This window comes from Pantherophis guttatus, chromosome 6 (assembly GCF_059756535.1).
Source record: "Pantherophis guttatus breed Tessera chromosome 6, ASM5975653v1, whole genome shotgun sequence".
NCBI lineage: Eukaryota > Metazoa > Chordata > Lepidosauria > Squamata > Colubridae > Pantherophis > Pantherophis guttatus.
In genome coordinates, this window is record NC_142068.1 from 66,241,856 (window position 1) to 66,266,714 (window position 24,859).

Sequence of the window (24,859 nt, forward strand, 5' to 3'; positions counted from 1 at the left end):
GGGTGATCTAAAATTAATTACAATGATTGAGCCATAGTGCAATTCAAAATAATTACAGCTCACTGCATATAAAAGTAACAAAACTTTCTCTAGTGATTTATTGTTTTTCTTGGCTGTGCATGAGCCTCAAATGATGCCTCTGGGAGTAACACTCCAGATAATGTTAGGTCATTTTTAAGAAAGCAGATTTGTGTAGTCTATCAGGATTGAGTAATTTCCCCCCCTTCCATAGTGAGAAATTGGTTGTTATCATAGATCATGGATACTGCTCAAAGCTCTTGTGAAAGATGAATTAATTTCACTAATGCTTTAATGCAAACCTTTCATAATAAAGGCTGTATGGTGATAACCTTACTGCAGTCTCTCTTTTCTCAGTGATGATTTATGTTGTCTTTTAGTAGATGAAACTGCCTGTATTCACAATCTGTTTCCTGACCAAAGGAATCTTATTAACAGGAAAACTGGGGAGTGACTTAATATTGTATAAGGTGAAAGATGCTGAACTCATTTCTTGTGGCAGAAAAGAAGCTATATTCTAAAATCTAGATAACACATTGTTGATGGTAACAGATAATCTTGCAGTATTTTGATACTGAGCCCGCTTAGAGAGGGCTGTAAAGCACTGTAAAGCGATATATAAGTCTAAGTGCCATTGCTATTGCTATTTAATGCTTACTTGCAAGATGGCTCTGATTTCCTGAGGAAAATCATTATTTGAAAGTGTCTAGTCATAGTAATACCTGAGGATTGTTTTGATGTGTCTACTAGGGGTATTCTTTATATGACGAAGGAATTATCTAATTTCAAGTATTAATTTAAATTGGGACTCTCTTATTAGCTTTCATTCTGCGCCTGAATCAAAAGTTTCTTTTCCTATTAGACTCTGCTTGCCTTTCTGTCTCCCGAAGAGTTTATTGTCTTTGAAAATAAAATAGTAAATGAGTGCCATTTCCAGAAAAGGAAAACATAGTGCAGAGATCAACAGTGAGCACCTGGAGTGGTCACATACCATATTTTTTGCTTCATAAGACACACTCCCCCACCAAAGTGGGTGGAAATGTCTGTGCATCTTATGGAGCAAATATTCTGTTACAGATTGTGAAGCCTATTACCTCAGGGGTCGTCAACGGTGGACCGGTGCTGGTCCTTTGGTGAATAGCAGCTGGGCTGCGGCACTGGGGTCCTTTTACAGTGCTGAACTCTTCTGTCTTTGTCATTGCCCACCTCTTCTGTCTTTTTTCCACAGTGCAGGAGTCAATAGGCAGAGCTGGCACATGAGAGAACTCCTATCTGTGGTCCTTTCAGGCTCCACCTCCTGCCCCCACTACTCCATATTCGGCGCTCCATATTTACAGTGAAACAGCGCTCCATATTCATTTTTTTTTCTTGTTTTTCTCCTCTAAACCTAGGTTCATCTTATGGTCAGGTGTGTCTTATAGTGTGAAAAATACGGCAATATCTCATATCAAAGACTTAGATAAATGTTTATTTGATTTATATCCCCACCCTTCAAAAGCTCCCAGCTCCCCACTTTCTTTCAGAAGCTCCCAAGCAACATATATAACTATTTCTCCTCACAACGATCCTGTGAGAAAGGTTGTGCCTGTAATAATCCTGTAAATTTCCATGGCTGAGGGGGGATTAGAATTTAGATCTTTCTGCTTCTAGGCACACTCATTCTCAAAGAAGTACTTTTAAAATGCCAAAAATCTCTCAAGATCACATGAGATTTTCATTGTAAGTAGGATTTAAGAAATGTCATGAGATTTTTGGTGTCAGAATGCTGTCTCCAGATTTAGCAATCTTGTGAAATTTCAGCCTTTTGTGAAAAATGAGTGTTTGTTATATATGCATCCATAACATGGTAGAATACGATATCTTACTAAAAAAAATGCCAACCCCAGCAAAATGGTTTAAGACAGAATTAGCTGCAATGTTTTGGGCCATCTCCTATAATGTGCTAACATTTGTCCATGAACTGGCTGAATTTCATGAAAGTTATAAACCAAATATTTAGTTTAGTTTACGTATTTTAAGTCTTCACCGTGAGATTTTACATGACAAAACTGTAATTTTAAAAATGAATTCATAATTTATTTGAATTCATTTTGCTTTGCTATTTTTGCACATTATTCATTATCATTTTAATAGAACCACCTTAAAAACTATATCAAATTTTGTCAGGCAGCCATCAGAATTCAAAGTAATATGGCATAAAATTGCATTTATAAGAATTGCATTGATGAGAAATGCCTCTCTAGAGCAAATTAAAATTTGTTCAGTTAGTATTATTTCTGTTTTTCTGACTAATTGTGTGTTCTGTAACTATGTTCTGTAGGAACTGCCAAATTAAGGTTACAGTGGACATGTAGGGTGAGATTCATTCTGTGGACACAAATTTACATGCTGTTTATTAGTTGCTTGCAACTTATTTTCAGTGCTGCTGAAAATACTCTACATCAATATCATTTTGAACTAATGGTTTGTTGGGATTTGACCTTTTTAAAAAAAAAATAATAACCTGTATTTGAGAAAGGGGCAAAGATAATTATTGCTTCTTGATATTTCATCATATTTAGCTTTTTAAAAGAGACTAGCATTTTTACCCTTTTAATCAGTTGGATAGCATGCAGAATTAATGGTAGGTATAATCCAATTCAAAATTGAACCAGTGAATCAATTACATCCTCGTTTCCAGTTGTTGGCACTGGAGACAAGAACAGCAACATTGTATTTCATTTTTAATATTTGTAAAAATATCAAGTAAGGCTAAGGCTTCCTAGTTGAAAGGATTCAACATTAATGCTATGTTAACCAAATGTTATGTAGATATGACTCAGTTTATGACTAAATAATTTTGTGATCTGTTTTGCTTTTTAAAAAAAGAATAGAAGCCTCTGTTTATTCACTCACATTAATAGCAGCATTGTGAGAGATCATTAGTCAAAGATGTTTGAAAAGAGTAAAGAAATATATGAAAGTTCGACTGTAATCATCATTTAAGTGTTATATTTTATTAATTTGTCTTTCCTTTTTATTAAATGAATAATTGCTTATTTGGGGTTCCCTTCTTCGAAATAATATAAAGTGCCAAAGACTTTAGAAGAGATACTTTGCCTGTGTATACATATTTCATGTAATTGTCTATATTACTTTTCCGGTTTTTGATAAACCATTTGTTTAGGGTTTGAAACAAAAACAAACCCCAATTGGCATAGGAAAACATGTACAGGCATTAATAGTTTTTTTCCACCATATGACACATGGGGCATCTCTGGACTGGGAGTGGTCAGAGTCCCTTCTGGGATGGAAAATTCTAAAACTGTCCCTACTTTCAATGAACAGAACTGGAAAGCACTATGATACACAACATAACCAACCCAGGATCATCAAAGAACATCTGTATTTGGTTCTTGGACTTCAGCTATACTTGATAATTCATTAGAGAGCAGACCCATTCTTGGAGATGCATGTTAAAATACTGTTTGACAGTAAACAAGAAAGAACTTTGTCTCGAAAGTAAACATATCATATATTTAGCTGATTCATTATCAATATACTTTTAGTATAGTCAATTGCAGGTCAGAGTAGCTAAAGATTATAAAATGACCATAACTAGCAACAGCAAAAGAAAGAAGATACTTCATCCTCAAAACATTTGTCACAAATGCAGGCTGTCTTATATTGCTGCAAATGTACATTTAGAACTAAATAGGCTTTTAATCGTCAAGAAAATATTCATTTCTAAAGAGGTATTCTCTCTGCAGAACACAGGGCTATAGACTGTGCTACCAGGCATCTTGATAATCTAGGTCCAGGAAATAGCTTTATAAGGATACGAGAATCTAACAGGAAGGAAGAAGCAGTCAGACTTCACTGTGAAAACAGAATTCAGATAACATTGTTCTAGATTTAGGCCTTAGTTATTACTAATTTTATATATGTTTTTACATATTGTCATTTTAGTTAGGTTGAAGCCAATAAAAAAGAAAACTTGCTGCAATTAGCATTTTTGTTATAAGGTTATTCCAATAAATTCATAACTGTTTTTCATAAACTTGGAAATCTTTTCTCTATGTCACCTCAAATATAGCTTGTAACGAGTTGATTTATTCATGGAATGGAAAATTGCTCATCTTGATGCATGGAATGGCACACTATAGATATCTTTGCTAGTTCAGCTCTGGAAAGAGATTGGCTTAGCCAATTTCTATTTTCCAAATGCCTATATTACATTATAATTTACAAGGAAAGGCATGTTTATACTCCTACATTCTTACTCAGATAGGCTGTGAGACAATAAATATATTTGACTGCGGAAAATGACTTTACTAGAAATACTTGCAGTTATCAGTAGCTAAAATTGGGCCAAAGTATATAATTCTTTTAATAATTTTAAATTTTGCATTGTTATGTGTTTTAGTTTTGGCTGTGCACCGCCCTGAGTCCACTAGGAGAAGGGCGGTATACAAATTTAAATAAATAAATAAATAAATAAATAAATAAATAAATAAATAAATAAATAAATAAATAAATAAATATTTAATCCTTTATCTCTGTAAATGAACACTTTGGCTAGTTTTATATTATTATGTTCCTAATGGAACAGAACATTGAATATATTACTTCCCATTTGGAGAAAAAGCTAAGTTTTGTATACTTTTCTTTTCCATGCTGTGATTCTGATACATGGGGATACTGGAAAGTGGGGGAGGTGAGACAGGGAAAAATTTGAAGACCACATAATTAGATTGACTATGTATCATCACATTCTTGTCAACTTTTAGTGACCACATACATAGACTTTCTCTATGATGATCTGTTCTTCAGTTCTTCCAACATTGCAATCATCATTCCTGTAAGTGAATCCATTCATCTTCTTGCTGGTTGTCTTCTCCTCTTTCCCTCTTCCTGTCCCAGCATTAGAGTCTTCTCCAGAGACCGCTTATAATCCTGGTATTAGTGTATTATTAAGCCTCATGTTTTCTATAGTGTTCTCCATGAAAATATTTAACACATTTTTTGTAAAACTTACTAGAAGATTCATTTCTTACTGTTTCTATATTTTAATGTATTGCTGCTGTGCTTTTTACTACTTTTCAGTGCAAGTGGTCCAGAAAAGGATTCATACGAACAAGATGGTGTATTACTGACTGGTACGTAATATGAAGGAGAATTAAACATCATGCTTTGCATGAATGCCTAGTTATTATAGAAGACATAAGTTTTGGAACAGCTGGTGCATATTCCATCTAAATACTGAACCAATCTTTAGGCATTTTTCATTATTGAACAAATTGTAAATGGCATAATATACATATTTGGTTTAGAGTTTATAATTTTCAGTTAATTCTCGTGTGTATATACACCTTGATTTCATCAAGACAGTGGAATAATCACGTACATTTAAGTTTCTTTTTCTCATTTATAATTCCTACCTTTTTTTCAAAATTTTATGAGCAACATTTGAATTTTATCGGATCATTTTTCCACTTTTGTTTTATGTAGTAGAAAAGATAGCACTTTTCTACTTTAAGAAATTAGAAAGCCTTTAAGAATACTGCGTTAACTCACTGTTTTCTCCATTACGAAGCTGGGAATCAATACATAAAACCTTCGTTGGCTATCCCCTTTGTGGAACTTAACTCTTGGAATAGAGAAAATATTAGAACTACGCCTAAAATCAAAATTTTCATCTTGGTTTTATCACCATAAAAAACACATAAGTCTTTCTTGGTATCTGGCTCCATTGGGAAAGGTTTTACACCTTTGCTTACAGATTTACTGGCATATCTTCAGGAGAGAGTTTATTGAAAGCATCTCTGTCTCTGTGATGCCAACCAAGTAGAGGACATTATTCTCTGTGTCCTCCACGGTTCTGTTTGCAATGAGATTAGGGGCAAATTACTGATGGTAGGTGAATTCCCAAAACACTCAGTTGGCTTTGTGCTTAAGGTGGGACTATGGTTTTCTGATATCTAGCCTGATGCCTTAACCAGTACTATATGCCAACTCTCTTTCCATCATTCAAATTCTGAAATAATTTTTTAATTGATTAGATCCCATTTTGATTTTTTTGTAACTAACACTTTATTACTTTATGTTATCATATTTTATGTTAGGTTATACCGTTATGACCTATGGTTAATTTATTCATGCTAGTAATCACATGAAAATCAGGAGGGCTTAAATATTGCCACATTGTTTTCTAGACATAAACTAGTATTTTATTTTCTTAATTTTACTACAGTAGATATTGGAAACTCTTACTTTCTGGGAAAAGTTGAGGCAAAAGGATATAATTGGTATTTGAATTAGATCCCTAAGATATTATATTATCTTAGAGAGAAAATATGTAGATAATAATTAAATTTCTGCCATATTCCTAAATTATCGTATTAATTTATATCAGTTCTCTCCAATTGATATTTAGCTACATTTTTAAAAAAATAACCAAGGAAAGTTATTTTTGGTTTTCACATTTTTACTGAAATTTTATTAAGAATTACAATTACTGTATGCCTCATAAAATATAATCTTAAAATAAAAAGAAAAGACAAAATAGACTCCTAGAGAGGCTCTGGAGGCTGGGGACAGCAAAAAACATCACTTCCTTTCCAACCGGAAATTGGGAAACGGGCCGTTTTGGGCATCCGGAGGGCCTCTGAGGGGGTGGGGAAGGCTGTTTTCGCCCTCCTCAGATGCATAGAGAGGATCTGGAGCCAGATGAGAAAGAAAAACGGGCCTACCGGACCATCACATGCCAGGAACGGGGGGGAAGGGGAGGTTGCGCGTACATGCGCAAAGTGGGGTGCATAGAATTATGGGTGTGGGCACGTGTGTGTGCGAACCTCCCCCGTCCCCCCCTTACTGGCACACGATGGCAAAAGGGTTAGCCATCACTGTTCTAGATCTTGATTTCTTTTTATTTTTTCTTTGTTCCTTCTCACAAAAATTTTCAAAACTTTGATAAGATTCTTTTATAAAGTTTTTCAGGTCATTCTCTTAGCTCAGTGATGGCTAACCTTTTTGCCATCGCGTGCCAGGAGAGGGGGGGGCGGGGGAGGGTCGCGCATGCACGTGTGTGCGCAACCCCCTCCCCCCCCCCCCCCGCTCCTGGCACATGATGGCCTGGTAGGCCTGTTTTTCTTTCTTACCTGGTTCCAGATCCTCTCTGTGTATCTGGGAACGGCGAAAACAGCCTTTCCCACTCCCTTGGAGGCCCTACGGAGGCTGAAAAGGCCCATTTCCCAACTCCCGGTGGGACAGGAAGTGACATTTTTTGCTGTCCCCAGCCTCCAGAACCTCTAGGAGTCTGTAGGAGCCTCTCTAGGAGTCTGTAGGAGCCTCTCTAGGAGTCTCTGGAGGCTGGGGACAGGAAAAAACGTCACTTCCTGTCCTACTGGGAGTGGGGAAATGGGCCCTTTGAGCCTCCGTAGGGCCTCCAAGGGAGTGGGAAAGGCTGTTTTCGCCGTTCCCAGATACACAGAGAGGATCTGGAGCTAGGTAAGAAAGAAAAACGGGCCTTCCCCACCCCAGCCCCCCAGGCCCTCCAGAGACAGGAAACAGCCTGTTTCCCTACTTCTGGTGGGCCCAGAAGGCCTGAAAATCAGCTGGCCGGCATGCGCATGTGCCCCAGAGCTGAGCTGGCGTGCCCACTAATATGGCTCTGCATGCCACCTGTGGCACGCGTGCCATAGGTTCGCCATCACGGTCTTAGCTTATTATTTGTATATCCCTTTTAATTATTATGATATTAGTCAGTTTCTTTTATGTCCACTGTAGCATCTTTTTCCATATTTTATTTGTTTGTATAACACCTTTATTATTTTTAATAAAATAACTCAAGACAGCAAATATATCCAACATATCTTTCTCCTATTTTCCCCACAACTACCCTGTGAGGTAGGTTGGGCTGAAAAAGAGTGACTGACCCAAAGTCACTCAACTGGCTTTCATGCTAAGGCAGGACTTGAACTCATGGTCTCCACTTACTAGCCTTGTGTCTTAACTACTAGACCAAACTAGCTCTCTTATATCATTCCTATACCCTGTCATTTTTAAATCACTCAGTCTTGTCCAGTAAAACTTGTTCCTCCACCATACAAACTTTTAAACAATCTATCTATAATGGCAGACATGTTTTAAAATTGTATTTTTAAACTTGGATAAAAATATTATACAATATACAAAAATATACAATATTATACAAAAAGATTACAATTAAAAGACAAGAACGTTTTTTACTTACTAATACAGAATGTAGCAAAATACTTCAACACTGGATGTATTGAAGGATATTTGTGAATAATGGACCAGATTTTTTTTTTTTTTGCAAATTAAGTATTTTACATCTTTATTCTCAATAAGTATTTCCTGAAGGCAAATTATATGCTGTTTTAGTTACTTTAGGTAATGGAATACTTTTTTTCTTGGGGGAGGGGTTGGCTCCATTTATGTTCCAAGTTAAATAATCTCTCTCCTTTTTCAGAAGAGATTTTGTCGGACAGATTTCACTATCTGGCTATCGATCTCAGTTGCAAAACTGTTCCCTCCTTCAAGGGCATCTAGTTTGCCATAGATCCTCACTAGAATTCCTCAAAAGAATGTGTTGACTTTCTCAATAGATGCATAAATCTTTCTTTGATTTATACCTAGAGGGAATTTAATATTCACATTTAAGAAGTTATAATATTAAATATATAATATATTAAGTGAAAAGCTATATGATAACAAAACTGAATTCATATTCTAGAACAGGGGTGGGGAATGATGGCCCTTATATGACTTGTGGACTTCAATTCTGGCTCAAGAATGCTGGCTCAAGAATTCTGGAAGTTGAAGTCCGCAAGTGATAAAGGGGCCATTGTTCCCCACCTCGATTTTGGAGGATACTGATTTATTCCAGATAGGGTTTTTATTTATTTATTGTTGAGTTTCATGCAGATAGGGGTTTTATTTGAGTTTTATTCCGGATAGGGCTTTTATTTATTTATTATTGAGTTTCATGCAGAAATTTTATTGATCACATTTGTGGATGCTTATATCAGAGAATGGGTGAGATGGATATTTTGATATCAGTAGCATGGTATCTTTAGGAACAAAATTTCCTAAAGTCAGGACTTTAGGAAATGTGTCAGGACTTGGAGGCAATGTATCTTTGTGGTTCTAGAACTTTCTGTTGGAAAGGTTTCAGAAGATGGTCCTGATGTTTTTCCTATTCCACTGCATTCCTATTCCACTGCATTCCACTGGCCTCAAGGTTCTAACTTGTTCTTCATGGTTTTTAACATCTACTTGACACATATTGGAATATCACCAATATGCGGATAACACACAGCTCTACTTCTCTTTTCTATTCTCCATTACAAGGTTATAGTAAAAATATCAAATAGGTATTTGGGGGCAAGAAGACAAGTAGAAACTTAATCTTTATAGTTTGGGGAGAGAGGGAATTAAAGTTTATCTAGATGCAAGTCCATAATACTCTGTAGAACAGCAGTCCCCAACCTTTTGGGCACCAGAAACTGGTTCCATGGAGAAAGGTTTTTCCACGGGCTGGAGGAAGTGTGGTTTTGCATGCTTCCTGCATCCTGCAGATGGGACATCACTTGTTTGCGCAGCCCAATTTCTGGCATGCCACAGACCAGTGCTGATCCACGGACCGGGAGTTGGAGACCCTTGCTGTAGAAGATATTGCTTTCCTCCAGAGCAGATAAATACGAAGTTTGAGAGTTTTTCTAGACTCACTTTACCATGGTATCTATAATAAAAAGTATGCCAGATTACTATAATATATTTAAAGGAGGTACTGAAGCAGTCAAAACCACTGTAGAAGCTAAACATTTATGTCATGTACCTTTGTTGTATAGTGTGTGTTTCCAAACCAATTTAATATACTAATATGTCCTTTTGAAATCCTAAATGGATTGGTACTAGGTTTTCTGAAGGACTGTTGTACTTGCACAAACCTGATGAACTGTAAAACCAACTGCTAAACTTTGCTTTCAAGTTCACAAGTAAGAACTGCATGATGAGTACAACAGGGCATTTTCTGTGTACTTTTTTGGAATTACCTTCCAACACCAAGGTCCTAGGTTCTGCTTTGTGAATTCTTAAACACTGATTTGTTCTAGTTTGTATTTGGCTATTTTTACTGTGCTGTGCTGTTTTATGTTAGTTGCTGCTTTTACAATATATGTAGTATATTGATATTTTAAAATATTGTCATTGTGTATTTCACAATTTTTACATTCTTATTTATATTCTGAGACAATCTTTTTTTTCTCCTTTTGTCACAGTGCCTTTGACTTGGTAAACATTCATCTTTTCCACGATGCTTCCAATTTAGTTGCTTGGGAAACAAGCCCATCTGTTTACTCAGGAATAAGGCATAAGGCCCTTGGTTATGTACTTGACAGGTAAGTAATAGACATTATTGGCTCCTTATATTGCTCTATGTTCGCCATGCCCTCAAAACGCTATTGTTTCACCAAGCAGGGCTGGCCTAAATGCTATTTTAATGGGTGGTTTCTATTTTAGCTCTTTCGGCCAAATTATTTAATATTTTTAAATTGTCTTTTAACTTTCATATAGTTGGGGGTTTTATTTTTGGCTGTACACCGCCCTGAGTCCTTCGGGAGAAGGGCGGTATAAAAATTTAATAAAATAAATAAATAAAAATAAATATGTTATATTTCCAATTTAAAAAGTTATTGTTGTGGTGGTGGTGATTATTGAGACTTTTTTTTTTTTAATGTCCATATTCCTGAAGAGCTGAAAGCATAAATTAACAAAAAGCATTTTAAAAAGAAGAAAAGTTTAATGTTGAAAACTATGGTCAGTATAGTGATCAAGTCCTTTATAAAAATAAATTACTGGAATGTTCTGCTTTTTTTTCTAACATTATTAAAGCTGTGTTAGTCTATGTGGTAAAAATCAGGAGTCTACTAACACTTTTTCTGATTAACTTGTTTTATTTAAAAGTGTAAACTTTAAAAAGGCATAAAAAACTTGTGCCATTTGTAAAACATGTTATTTGTAAATATGGTACTAGACTTATGAAATCTTTCCAGTATGTTTTGAAAGTAAATGAGCGGTATTTCAGGTATAAAAGGCATGTTCTAATTACCTATAAGTACAGCAGCTTTCTCCAAATTGTGTCCTCCAAATGAGCTGGAATTGTAATATTCATAAACCCCAGTTTACATTGATATCCTTTTATTTTTGTAGGACCTATCAGGGTTTGATGATTGTAGAATTCAGATATGTTTATAATCAGAAAGGTCCTCAACAAATCCTAGCCAAACTCAAAGAAGTTAAATAGAAATAAACATGGTTAGTATAATACTTGGATAGGTTATCACCAGGAAATACCAAGGTTGGAAGATAAATTGAAAAATCAAAGAAACCTCCTGGAAGAAAGAAAGGTGAATCAATTCAATGTTGATACAATGAATTATATTGAAAAGGAATTCAACTTGTGCAAGGTTTTTTTTAAATAATATAACATAATAACATTAAAACATTTGCACTTGCACATCTGTGCTTCACTTCTAATAGACTCAACATTTTTGTTCCATAGTTTAATATATCACTACTATTCTGTCCTTGAACATTCCCATTTTATACATTAAACTGAATTTGGATTTTTTTTTTTACTTTCTAAAGATATTAATGATAGGCTACATTTATTCATTGTACATAGTTTGGCAAAATTCAAGAATTTACAGAATAATATGGGATAAAAATATAGTATTCTAATCCTCACTTTCTGGGTAACATAATGCTAAATACAAATAAGGTATTTTATTTCCAGCCAACTTTTCATGCTTTCTCATGCCTATTGTTCTATATTCAGAATGAAGAACATTTGGGCAAAAGAAATGTGGATGTTAGAATATGAGATTGTCATTTGATTTGATTACTCCTCACCTGGCAAAGGATTCTTGTATAATGTATTGATTGGTATGCTTCAACTATCCAGTTACTCAAAATTCATGAATTTTCTTTTCCCTAAACTCCCCATCTTAAAAATGGAGCTTTATAAGGTTTTTATTTTGTTTCTTGCTTTGTTTTAATTATTCTAAAAGTATTTTGATTTCATCCTTATTATCTGTGTGGGCCACCAGTTCCTATAATATACCAGTGTGTGCCAAATGTACTGAAAAAAATATTTGGTGTCCCTTTAGAATTCAGGCATAACTAATCTGGGTAACATGATTGTGAGTCTACTTTTCTTGTGGATATTCTTTGGTGGATAAGATTAAGCTCTACCTGAGCAAGCATTCTTTGTAGTGATCCTAGCAACTAGAAGATAGTAGGTGGTCTAATGAAAATAATTGACCCATTTTCCCACTCTATCAAATAGCACGCACTTATGTGCGTAAACTTCAAGGGGAATGAATTAGTTTTTGATGTGGGATTTATTTCCATCTCTTGATTATGATAGTGTTCCAAGGGAACATTTGTATATTACTGTGATTTTCTGTTTGCTTTCTTTTAATGTTGTCAGGCTTTGGAATGCTTCCACAAGCATCTTGGTGAAAGTAAGGAAACTGCTCAGTTGCAATAGCACTAATTGTAGGTCAAATATGTCATGGCAGTATATCATTACGATGTGACACTGCCAAAACCAGACTTTGCTCTCCTGCCTTTCAGAAAAGAAAATCTTCAGTTTTAGGTGGCACTATCACAGTGGGTTTGCATTCACATAGATTGCTCATTTTGAGAAAGCAGCCAGCCACAGATCCGGACCTCCGTAGTGAAACGGTGGGCTTCTCAGCACAAAAGGGACTTCTGTAAGAGCAGTGAATAATGGGAAACCCCTTTCATCAGGGCTGCTAACCTTTTGGCAGCCACCAGCAAACTCTATTCTGATCTGCTGATGGGGGAGGACAATACACTGAAGCTCACTTTGAATGAATGCTGCCACCAACAGTGCCTCCATTCAGAGGGTTTTGGGAACCATCTTGGACTATTGTCTGCCATCACTCCTTCAGACAGTAGAAAAGGGGAAAGTAAAAGCATCTATAGGAAAGAAAGTAGTCTTTTCTTGCCTTTTAATCTCCCTTTAAGGATTCATAGATCTACATTTCCAGCTGAGCTACAGGAGTTATGCAGTGTCAGATAAAGACAGAAGAAAGAAATTTCAAGCTGGGTCTTGAAATCCCCTTATCTGCATCCTCTAATGATGCAGATTTAGTGCTGTTAAAACCAGAGGCTGATAAGTCTTTTCCTCTATAGCCTTTAAACTGCTAAAGAGCATTTAAGAGCAAAGAGCAGTTCAAGTTTCAGGAACAATGCTAAAAAGGAAAAGAGTTTAATGAGCTAAGCCCTCACTGAATGAAACTGAAACATCTTTTCACATTTGATTTAAGTTGCTGTGGGGTTAGTAAAACAGTTCCATCAGCTGGATGCATCTTGGCCAGTGTGAATCCCAATTAATTATGTCTGCTTATGCAAGATTGAACTGACCATCATAGACTGTGTTCTGTCTTAATTATTTGGAAGAAAAGTAAATTGAAGGGGTTTTTTTAGAGAATGAGTTTAAATATTTAAAAAATACATATCCAAAAATAGTATATAGTACTGGAGCATTATAGTTAAATAAAACAGTATTGAAAAGAATAAAAATTATCAGAAGAAAAATGAAGAGAGCCTTCTCTGTGGAGGCACCCGCCCTGTGGAACGAGCTGCCTCCTGGAATACGACTGATCCCGGACCTCCGGACCCTGAAGACTTATTTATTCCAAGCCGGCCTAGCCTAAATGGTTCTTAATTGGGATTTTAAATTTTATGGACTTGGGGGTTTTAAATTGGGAAGCTAATGATTTAATTCTTTTTAATTATCTTAACTTTTGTATTTGTATGTTTTTTAATTTTGGCTGTTCACCGCCCTGAGTCCCTTCTGGGAGAAGGGCGGTATACAAATCAAATTAATAAATAAATAATAAATAAATAAATAAACCAAATCTATAGCATGCTTTGATTTTCATTAATCAAATGTTCATTTCATTAATGTTGTTTGAAATTGTTTTCTTAGCTGTTCATTAATGGCATGCAGATTTTTTAAGAGTAACCTTATGAACTTTTGTCATATTTAGAGTCATTGTAGTAACTTATAACAAGAATTGCTTCGAGGCCAGTAGTTTCCTATGAAAATCATTTGTGTTACAAACCTCATATTTAATGTTCCTAATAAATATTTAATTGATAAATCTTGTGCCTTTTGAAATAGAACAACTATTCTCTAACTAAAGTTGCATAGATACTGCTTACTAAGCATATCATATTCATAGAGAGGAGCAAAACACAAGAAATGTTTAACAAAGAATTGAATAAACAGGTCTTCAATGAAAATTACAGTAATAGTATGGAAGAGGAGTAATTACAGATAGCTGCGCTTAACATGCCAGTTCTAAAATCAAAATTTATCCCGATATTCTCCTTAACTCCCATTCCCTCAAACCTGACATAGGTCTTCTGTTGCCTCTTCAAAACATAGTTTGGCCTAGTTGAACAGAAACATTTTTTTTACATTACAACTGTGAAATCTTGGCATAAAGCCCCTTTTTGTGATCCCCATTATTTTCTCACAAATATAGTCCATTGTCACATAGCTGAAGTTAATTTGATCAACATTGGGACATTTAACTTTTATGTTCAGTCAAAGGAGCTGTTTCATGCTCATTTTGAGTATTCAAAAGAAATGATTGCCAGAAAAATAATGTTACTATTAACAATTCAAAGCAATTAGTTTTCCCAGGGTGAGGCAATGTGATGCACAGCCTGCACAGAGCAATGCTTTGTCATTTTATAGATGCTCATCAGTCAACTGTCACATCTTCTCAAAGACCCTTCTACTCTAAAGGTTTCTTTTTGGGCTTTTCCCAGAACTAGCAAGTAAATGAGCTGAAAAAAAGCCACTTTGTTTTTAGGCAGAGGCAAACTTTGTGTGAATGATCCAGGTCACTGGAAAAATCTGAGCACTTGGCATATTTGTAAATACTAGTTTACTCTTGTTATTTAAACATACATTTTTCCAATAAATAGAACACTGTTGTTTTTGATAGGGATTATAAAAAAATGACTACATTTTAATTTTAAATCAACTGAATCTTCAACTATTGTGAACATTAAAATGGATGGGTGGGTGGATGGATGGATGGATAGATAGATAGATAGATAGATAGATAGATAGATAGATAGATAGATAGATAGATAGATAGATAGATTATCTGATCTATCTGATTATCTATCTGATATTGCTGGGCCAACTTTTTTCTTTATGGAAAAAAGAAGTGATCTTATACTGAAATTGTATGTGAGTATGGTTACATTTACATCTGTGCTGTGAGGGAAGATGGATTATGACTCCCAGACTCCCTCTAATTTCTGATATTCCTTGTGTGTAAAATGCTGTCTTCTGCAGCTTTTTCCAAACTAGGTACAAATTTGTAAACATATAAATTGCAAATTAGGTAATACCGACATGTCAACTGTTTACATATTTCTTAAAATATAGAAACTAGAAAATATAAAAGTTGTTCATTCAAGTTATTTTTTGACTCCTAGCAATGTTTTCTTGCAGTTTTCAGAACTAGTTTGCCATTGCTGCTCCCTAAGGCTGAGATGGAATGACCGGTCCAAGGTCATTTACTTCACTTCCCACCTAATTGTATTAAATTGTCTTTAAATTAGAAAACCATTTTTGCATAGTTTATAACATTGAAGATTATTTGGTGGTGGTTGTTTAGTTTACTTTGAACTGGAGATTCAGCATTGATTACTACATTGCAGATTATTAGAATTATGCTTAATAAAGAACCATTGAAATCCAAATATTCCATATTTGGTCTATCCAGTTACTGAATATAACTACTTGTCTGTTCTTTTTTAAATCTAGTGCTTCTTACAAGCCTATGAACTGTAGATTTTGATCCGAAGCCAGGGTGTGTACTACAAGACTTCTATTACTGGGAAACAATTCACATTTATAACAGCTTTGCCCATTACAATAGTAGTAGTGCTTTATTGTAGCAGAATTGACAAGTACTTATATCATTATACGTATCTAACATTGCATTAGTTTAAATGTCAATGTCAGATAAGATCATGGTTTTGTCAATAGAGGGAAAAACCATTCTGCCTAAACAGAGCCATTTTTCCAGCTCTAAAAATTGATTTTTATAGCTCTTGTAATCTTTTCCCTAAATTAAACATATATTATTGATGTGGTCTTTCTTGCCATCTTAATATTTGCTGACATGATAATTGATTTTAAAAATATTGCTATTTGGTGTTGTCCGTGGGACTTGATAATGAAATTAAAAGTGAACTCACATATTAGTTAAATGATCCTGGCAAATGCCCTAAGTAATAAGATGATTACCTAAGACTCTTGACAACACCTTTTATCTTGTTGTTTGTTGCCTGACATTTTGAAATGTTTTTATATTATTAATAGGTTTGGCTATTATATCAAAAAGCAAAAAGGTTCAAAAATATGATAAAGTTAAGCTTTTTAATGTCAGCATTACAACATGCTATTGAAAACACATTAAATCTTCTTTTGTCACACTACGTTGACGCTATTTAATTTTTTCCCAAATGTGATAAGGCCCCATTTTCCTGGATAAATTGACATCTACAGATTATAATTTTCTTGTATATATTTAATTTTCCTTGTATTATACTTGTAATTTGGTTTTAATTGATTTTATGATTTCCCACAACCCAGAATCGCTTGTTTCAGATGGTGCCTGTATAAATTGAAAAAAAATAAATAAAGCAAAAAAAAATGTTTAAAAACTGTCTCAAGATAAGTTCTGGAGTGCATAGTGTGCTTAGCAACAAATGGAATTATTCAAAAGGGACAAATCCATTTGTTGGTAAGTGAATAGTCTAACATTTAGGAGCACCTGAAAACACTTTATTTAATGCAGGGTTGTTTCTCTTGGTGTCTGGCTAATAATAATTAACTACTACTGGTATACATGCAAGCGTAACAGAAACACAATTCCTTATTTTGCTGTTGTTGATGTTCTTTTGTTTCGCTGGGTTTATTTCTGTTGTGTTTCCTATATCATTTTTAGATGTAGTTAAAGAAATGGTTGCATCTGAAAAATGATACTGTTACATAAATTTGATCACATTAATGCTTTTATATAGGTAGTTTTCACTTAGCAACTTAGTCTTTGTTTAGTGATTGAAATTATGATGGTGCCGAAAAATATAACTTTATGACTAATCCCCACATATATGATCTTTGCAGCAACCCTCAGTCACATGATTACCATTACAGACAGTACACATTGTCCTGACTAATGCTTAAAAAGGGAAGTATAGTCATGGTCACAGGATTTCCCGCTTAGTGATTGCTTCATTTTACAACAGACTGCCAGTCCCAATTATGGTCACTTAATGAACATTACTTGTAATATCAGCAGCTTTAATTTCAGTCACTGATTTAGGAGCTAATGCTAATTCATTCTCCTCTTCAAGTAGTAAAGTTATATGATTTATCTTAATTGGTGTTAATCCAATATAATCTGCCAGGTATTTTATATTGTATTAATATATACAATCTCTGACCTTAAGAATTTTCAAGAAGGAAGCTGCATTGTTAACCCCTGTATTGATAAGTGAAGGAAGATTTTATATTAGTGTTTATATGTCAATGATTATGGAGGGTTTTTTTCCCCACTTTTTAGCAACCAATATCCAAAGTGGTGTTTGAGTTCACCCAAGAAGACCAGCTCTAGTCCACTGGAGTCAAATAAAATGAAATTCGTTTTTTGTAATACAACTAAAAAATCAGCATTAGTGCACTGAGATTTCAATGCTTTTTTCTGATTTGAGTGGTAAGACTACATACCATACTGATTTTACAGATTCCTTTAGCTTCAGAGCAGTCTGACATAAAATATGAAAACTTCCTTTGCTTTTGGGCAAGCAAAGAAAAGCTTGGGCTAGAAGGAAGAATTGTCATAGTTGCTCCATCAAAGCAGTACAGCTTTGTAGTACCCAAAACTTTAAAAAATGGTTGAACTTCTCAAGCAATTCCTATAACCATTGAAAAATCTAATCTAATCTAATCTGATATTCTATTACTTCTTTATTTAGTTGCCAGCTGTCCTTTATAGCCAATATGCTTCAATGAGCAATTGTTTGTAAATGAAATAAAAGATGTGAAATCTTCTATAGAGTCACCTTTCTATGACCTTGTTTCAAAACTTCTCTGGGGCCCTTGATGCTGTGGCCAGAGGAGATTCAACACTCTACACGAATGAAAATACCTCTATTGTTTGTTTAGTAAAATTACTTCTAAATAGCCCCATATAGATATATGATATGATATGGCAGTTCTTGCATGCAACAACATTATTTTTAGGATATTCATGTTTATATAATCTATTTCATGTTTAGATTAGCTTTTATTTTTATTTACTTATTTATATTTTGCATTTCTAAACCATCTTCCTCAAAGAGGGATTCTTTTAAGCAGACCAAATCCTTCCATACAAAAAGGAACACCTTATACTGATGCTTGGTTGCAACAGTAGTTAGCCTTTTAAGATTATTTCTATTGTTTTCTTTTTTAAAAATGAAATATATTCTATATCGTCAAGCCATTCTGCAATGATAACCATACAGACATCAAGTTTGTTTTATATCAATTGCCTTAATAAACTTGGTAAGCTGCTTTACTAAATTCTGCATACAAATTTAAAAAGCAAAAAGTGATCTTCAAAATGGTTAAAATATGTATTAAAGTCTGTTTTAAAGAGATTTTTCAAAATCTGTCCAAGCCACTGCTAAACATAGCACTCTGCCTTAACACTATTCGAACTTCACATTTAATTTTGCTCCTAATAATTTGTCCTGTGCTCCTAGTAATTTCTTTCATTTTTGTGTCAAATAGTCTCCTTTCATTAGCATTCAAGTCACATAGATGCTTGTGCTGATAAATACAGAAAAATAAATAAGATTATGGCTAACTTTAATTTTTGAAAGCACCAAAAAACTTTTTATAGATAAAATTATTTTGTCATCTAGATTGCTTCTTCCCTATAAATATTAAAATGTTCTTCCTTGTTTTCTTTATTCATCTTGTTGGACCATGGTTGAGATTTTGTTTTGTTGTTCACAAAAGAGAGAGAGGGAGGGAGAGAATGTGGGTGAAGCACCATCCTTTCAGTGGTGTCAAACCAGGATGAATCGGCCAAGGGAAGCATGTTTATAGACTGTGTAAAGAACTTTGTCTTTGTGTGGGAATGTTGGTGACACTGTTACTGTTTGCCTGAATGAACTGTGATGACGTGGCTAATAAGATATCCCGCTGAGCACCACAGCGGGCCTTTCTCAGACCTCCCACTTAATTCTATTCAGCTCCAGCTCAGTGTAGCTAATTTTTCCCATTCCTTCAATTCTTTTGGCCCCCTTACAAACAGAAAAGTCAACTTTTCACATCGAAGGCAAGATAAGTGCTTTAGGAAATAATCTTGTAAACAGAATGTTACCTTCTGACCTGCAGCTGATACCTTGACTTGGGACAAAAACCACTGGCCTATTGCATTAGACATGGCTATTAAAGGAATAATGCAGCTGATCCTTCTTACAAAGTGCCCTGAGAAATGGTTTAGCTAGATCATGTTCCTCTTGTCACATTGAATCATGTTCACCAACTCCCAACATGCACGCAAACCCAGGCTCACAAAATCACTCATATGTAAATGTTTTTTCTTCTTCACTACTCATCTTCGCTCATCTCCGGGCCATCTTATTAGAAATAAATGTGAGAATAAATAGTAAAATTCAGTTATATAGCTCTTCTCATATTCATCATTTTGAATATGTTTTAAACTTTCACTTTAAATAGGAAGAAATGCCTCAAAAGTGCCTTATAACTTTTGAAACTGAGTAACAGAAAGTTACACTGAGTTCATAGTTTAGGGCTGAGATGTTAAATACATTGCCTAGGAAAGAACATTCTTTGGATACAGTATATTATTTCAAAATAGACATATAATTGACTGTAACATTTTTGCCCAATTATATTACTGAGCATTTGTAAACATATATACATGATATTTTTTCCTGTTAAATAAGCAAACCTTTTCACATATTTTCATGGATTTTAAAGAGGACTGTCATCAAACCCAATATTTAATTTAAAGGAAATTTTCCTTTTAAAATCAACTTTGAACAATTGATAAATGTTAGAAACAATAGCCTATACAGGTAGTCCTTGGGTTACAACCGTAATTGAGCATGAAATTATGGTTGTCAGTTGTTGCTATCATAAATTGAGGCATCACATGACCAGATTGATTTTTTTTGGCACTTTTTGCGGCAATCAGTAAGTGAACACCAGGGTGGTTAAGCAAATCCATTTTACTCAATAGGTTGGGGGGAGGAGGTTTGCCAGAAACTAGAAGTAAATGTTGGAAACAAGGGGAAAAAATCATGTTCAATTTCTGCCATTAAGTGAGACATTTGTTAAGTGAGTTCTGCCCCAGTTTATGACCTTTCTTGCCACAGTTGTTAAGTAAATCATCACAGTTGATAAGACAGTAACCCAGTTGTTAAGTGAATCTGATTTCCCCATTGACTTTGCTTGTCAAAAGGTTGCAAAAGTTGATCACATGACTTTGGGACACAGCAATGGTCATCAGTATGAATCAGTTGCCAAGCATCTGAATTTTGATCACATGATCATGCGGATGCTGCAAAGGTCATAAGTGTTAAAAATGGTCATAAGTCAGATTTTTCAGTGCCGCTGTAACTTTGAACAGTCACTAAATGAACCATTGTAAATTGAGGACTACCTGTGGTCCAATCAGTCAGTCTAACTTCAGGCTAGAACTGCCCCCTTCTTCCCAATTGCTTCAGGTTCTGGACACCACTCCAGAGGTAACATGTTCTAATGCTTAAATTACAGCTGGAAGTGAAAATATATGTCTGTGCATTCAATCTATGAAAATGCTCAGGAAAATCTGGTTATATTTCACAAAAGATTTTAAGAAATTTTGGAAAAAGATCTAGAGGACCATCTTCTGAGGAGTATTCAAATCATCTGGGGGATAAAATTGCTTAGATCCACTTGGAGTTGAACTCAGGAAATACAGATTTTTTTCAGATTAATTGAGGCACAATCTGTGTTTTTGAGGAGGAGTTCACTGAAACCATCTGTTCAAATAGAATGAGACATCAGGATGTGTTGATGATACTCAGTTGTTCGTCTCTATCTCTAACCAGCCAAGTGATGCCTTTAAGGTTCTTTATCACTGTCTGGATGCTGTGAGCATCTGGCTTATACTTAACTCTAGAAAGACTAAATGACATAAATTTTATGGCTGGCTTTTATTGGAGACTTTCAATGTTTAGTTATGTTGGGATGGCACTCCCCTAGGCAGAAGTGCACTTTTTTTTTAAAAAAAAAATTGATTTATATGCCGCCCTTCTCCGGAGACTCAGGGCGGCTTACAATGCGCTAAGCATTGTAATCCTCAATTTTGAGGATTGTCCTAGATTCTTGGCTCCTGCTTGAGGGACAGGTAGCACCTGTGGGCAGGAGGGCTTGCACCCATTCCTGGAGCAAGCATCCTGCTTATATTCATATCTTAATCACTTCCTGTTTGTCTTACTGGATTATTAGTAGATTATTTGTTTCCTATTACCTCTTGTCTACCCCAACAGATCTGACAGAACTGGCATGCTTCTGATGCCTTCTATTAAATAATGCAATCTGTTGGGATTGGAGGAAGCCCACCTTCTCTGTCACTGACCAGTGGAACATCTATCCATTGAAATCCAGGCAGTCCACAGTCCTTTTGAAAGGCAGAAAAGACCTGGCTGTTCCCACAAGAATTGGGCCAGGGGATTGATAGAATTAATATCTGAGCAATATTTTAAGAAATGTTTTCTTGCTATTGATTTTGGGAGTTTTGGGGAGAAGTTTTGTTCATGATTTTTAAACCGGTTGTATTCCCCCATCTCTCCCCAAGTTGTTTTTAATTGGATGGCTATATAGAAATAACCAAACAAGTCGTAGTTGCAGGAAGTGTGGAAAATGTTTTGTGGTTGAAACACCTCGAATGGCGTGTTTTTAAAGCACAACACTTCTTTGAGGTCTGAACAGCATGTTTTGGGGTCAGGGCAATTAAGGGTAACCTCTACTACTGACACTGTTAACCCAACATTATAGATTACCAGGGTTTGCTATATGAGTTTATGTGAATCCAAAATGCCAAAGAAAATTGATGGTTGCAGACCCTTGCTTTTTTTTCTCAAAACATGTGTTTCTCTTGAGTTCTTGGAAAGAAAGTTCCATTTCCTTGAGATCTCATACTGAATTTTTTCAGTCAGATTTAATTTGGTATGTTTGGGCTGGGTATTTAGTTTTGTGAAAATGATTATTGGAGTAGTTGGATGCTTTAAGGGATGGAAATTAGTAATCCTCATTCATAAATTAAGAAGCAAATATAAAGAAAATGAACTTGCTAAAACCATTACTTGCAATGGACAGTAAGAATGAAGAACAGGAGAAAGGGCTGTGGCCAAGACAAAAGAAATCTTGAGTCTAGGGCAGAAATATAGTTTGAGAAAGCACCTCAAACAGGACCTTCCCTAATTCTCATCATGATAAAAGGAGGGAGGGGGAAACATACAGTATTAAAATTTACAAGCTTCTGTTACTGCACTATAACTTTAAAAATAAACACTATATGAACGTTCATAACCTTTATTCCCTAGTCTGGTCTACCTTGAAGGGATGACATAACCTCCCCTACACAGTAGATAGAGGATCTCAAAAGTTCAATATTTGCCTTTTAAACTTTTTTTCCTCATAGCAGCTTATAAATACGAATAATTAGAAATGCATTATTCTGTTCAGGAGGACAATATAAGTCTCATTGCTCAATACTGCCAAAAAGTGGTGTATCTTCAAAAAATAAATGGAAGATAAATATTTGCAGTACTAATGTTGTGCAGGGCAAACATCTAGAACTGAGATTAATCATTCAGCTTCTATGTTTGATTCAGCCAAACAAGAAAATTTGTAGAAATAGACTCTTTGACATTATCAGGAAGGAAGTGATAGTCCAAAAGATAAATATAAGATTGGTAAAACTGTGGCCTGTCAATGTAAAATCAGTTTCTAGAACACACATACAAAAGCAATTGTTTGAGATAATATCTTTTTTGCCTTATATGTATCAATATTCAGACAAACAGAAATGTTACTTGCTATTTAAATCTTATCAGAACGTATAGTTATATACTGGTAGAAGATATAGTGAGTATGGCAGTACTATACAATATTGTTTTTCTGTCCCAAACAACTTTATAAATGAAACAGCTGATTTTTTGATGCTACATAATTTAATCATTGATCAACTTTCTCGTTCATAGTTCCTCTAGGGCGATAAGATGCCTTCCACAATGACTTAATTGCTTTTTCTTCTTTACCTTTACTCTTTTTAATATAGGAATACTGGCCCTGTACTATTGTCTGTTGTGCATAAATTTTAGGCAGGAATATCTAGTTCTTAGTACCAGTAAGTCTTTTATAATACCAAGAGATACCAAGTAATTGAATCTAATTTATATTTGTGGGATGGATTGATGGATTACATAATTAGCTTAGATTAAATTTTGTGTGTGGTTGTGTGTTGATAGGTAGTGCCTCTATGATAAGCACAAATCATCTCTTATGAGTTGGGTATATGTGTTTGTGTGTGCTGAAGGCTACAAGCACTATACTCATTCTATTGCTAAAATAATTTAATCTGATCATATATTTGGCAGCACTGTAAACTGAGTTGTAAGTCTTGCAGATACATTACAATACATTTGATAATATGATACAAGCATCAGACAATAACTGTGTGAAATAGCAGTAGATCCTTCCACTGAGAAACATAAAATTAATTCTGGTGACATGACTTGGCTACATTCTTTCTTATTCAATTGGAATTTATCACTCCACTGAGTGAGTAATCACAATTTTTATAGGAAATATGATTCATGGCATGTTCAAAAGAAAATGTAATGCACAATTACATTCAACTTACACAACTTTTATTTGGGAAGGGAGAGATCTTGCAAATATCTGAAAAGCTATAGAGATGTATAGTTAAATTTAAAGGAGTACAAGTCATCTCCGTTTATTCTAATCCATTCGTATTTTTTGAGATCATTCAAGGCTTCTGATTCCCCACCCTCCTCCAGAAAACTGCTTGATCCAAATTCTTTGATGATGTGCATTTAATTTAAATGTTTAAATTAAATTAAACATTTAATGTTTGTCTTGTTTGTCTTTTCAGAATCATAGATCAGCGGTTTGAACGAGTTTCATATTTTGTCTTTGGTGATTTCAATTTTCGACTGGATTCAAAGTCAGTGGTAGAGGTAGGAAATTCTTCTTTGTTTACATCTACATTCCATTCAAAATTCTTCAATTTTAAAAAAATAAATAATTAGTAAACAATCTAAAATAATAGTAAATTTGCCAAAAAAGCAAATTTTTATAAAACTTGAAAATAGCTATCAAACCATAATATATAGAATCTATAGTAAACCCATTATTCCAATGCAAGGAGTCAAAGGCTACACTGATAGGGGATTTATGCTTGAATGGTTGAGAAATGTTCCTCTTCTGATTCCGTAGACAGAAATGAGCAGTCTATGGAGTCCTTGGTGCTTTCTGAGTTTGGTTGTTTGCTAGCAAACATTTTATTCCTTTGTCATCATATTTATCTAGTAGCTATTGATTAGGTTCAAGTGGTTCATTTCAGTCCTCAGGAATACAGACTAAATTCTCCAACATTTCTGATTTCATTCACATTTTCTT

General features: G+C 34.8%; 1 protein-coding gene across 3 annotated transcripts in view; it reads left to right on the forward strand.

The window, feature by feature from the left end:
- INPP5A (inositol polyphosphate-5-phosphatase A) overlaps positions 1-24,859 on the forward strand; it is a 297,349-nt gene that overhangs the window by 178,021 nt on the left and 94,469 nt on the right. For all 3 annotated transcript variants that reach the window (XM_034436526.3, XM_087871686.1, XM_034436525.3), the window contains exons 7-9: positions 5,104-5,156; positions 10,302-10,421; positions 24,333-24,417. In XM_034436526.3, the coding sequence (XP_034292417.1) occupies positions 5,104-5,156; positions 10,302-10,421; positions 24,333-24,417 (258 nt within the window). The remainder of the gene's footprint in view (positions 1-5,103; positions 5,157-10,301; positions 10,422-24,332; positions 24,418-24,859) is intronic.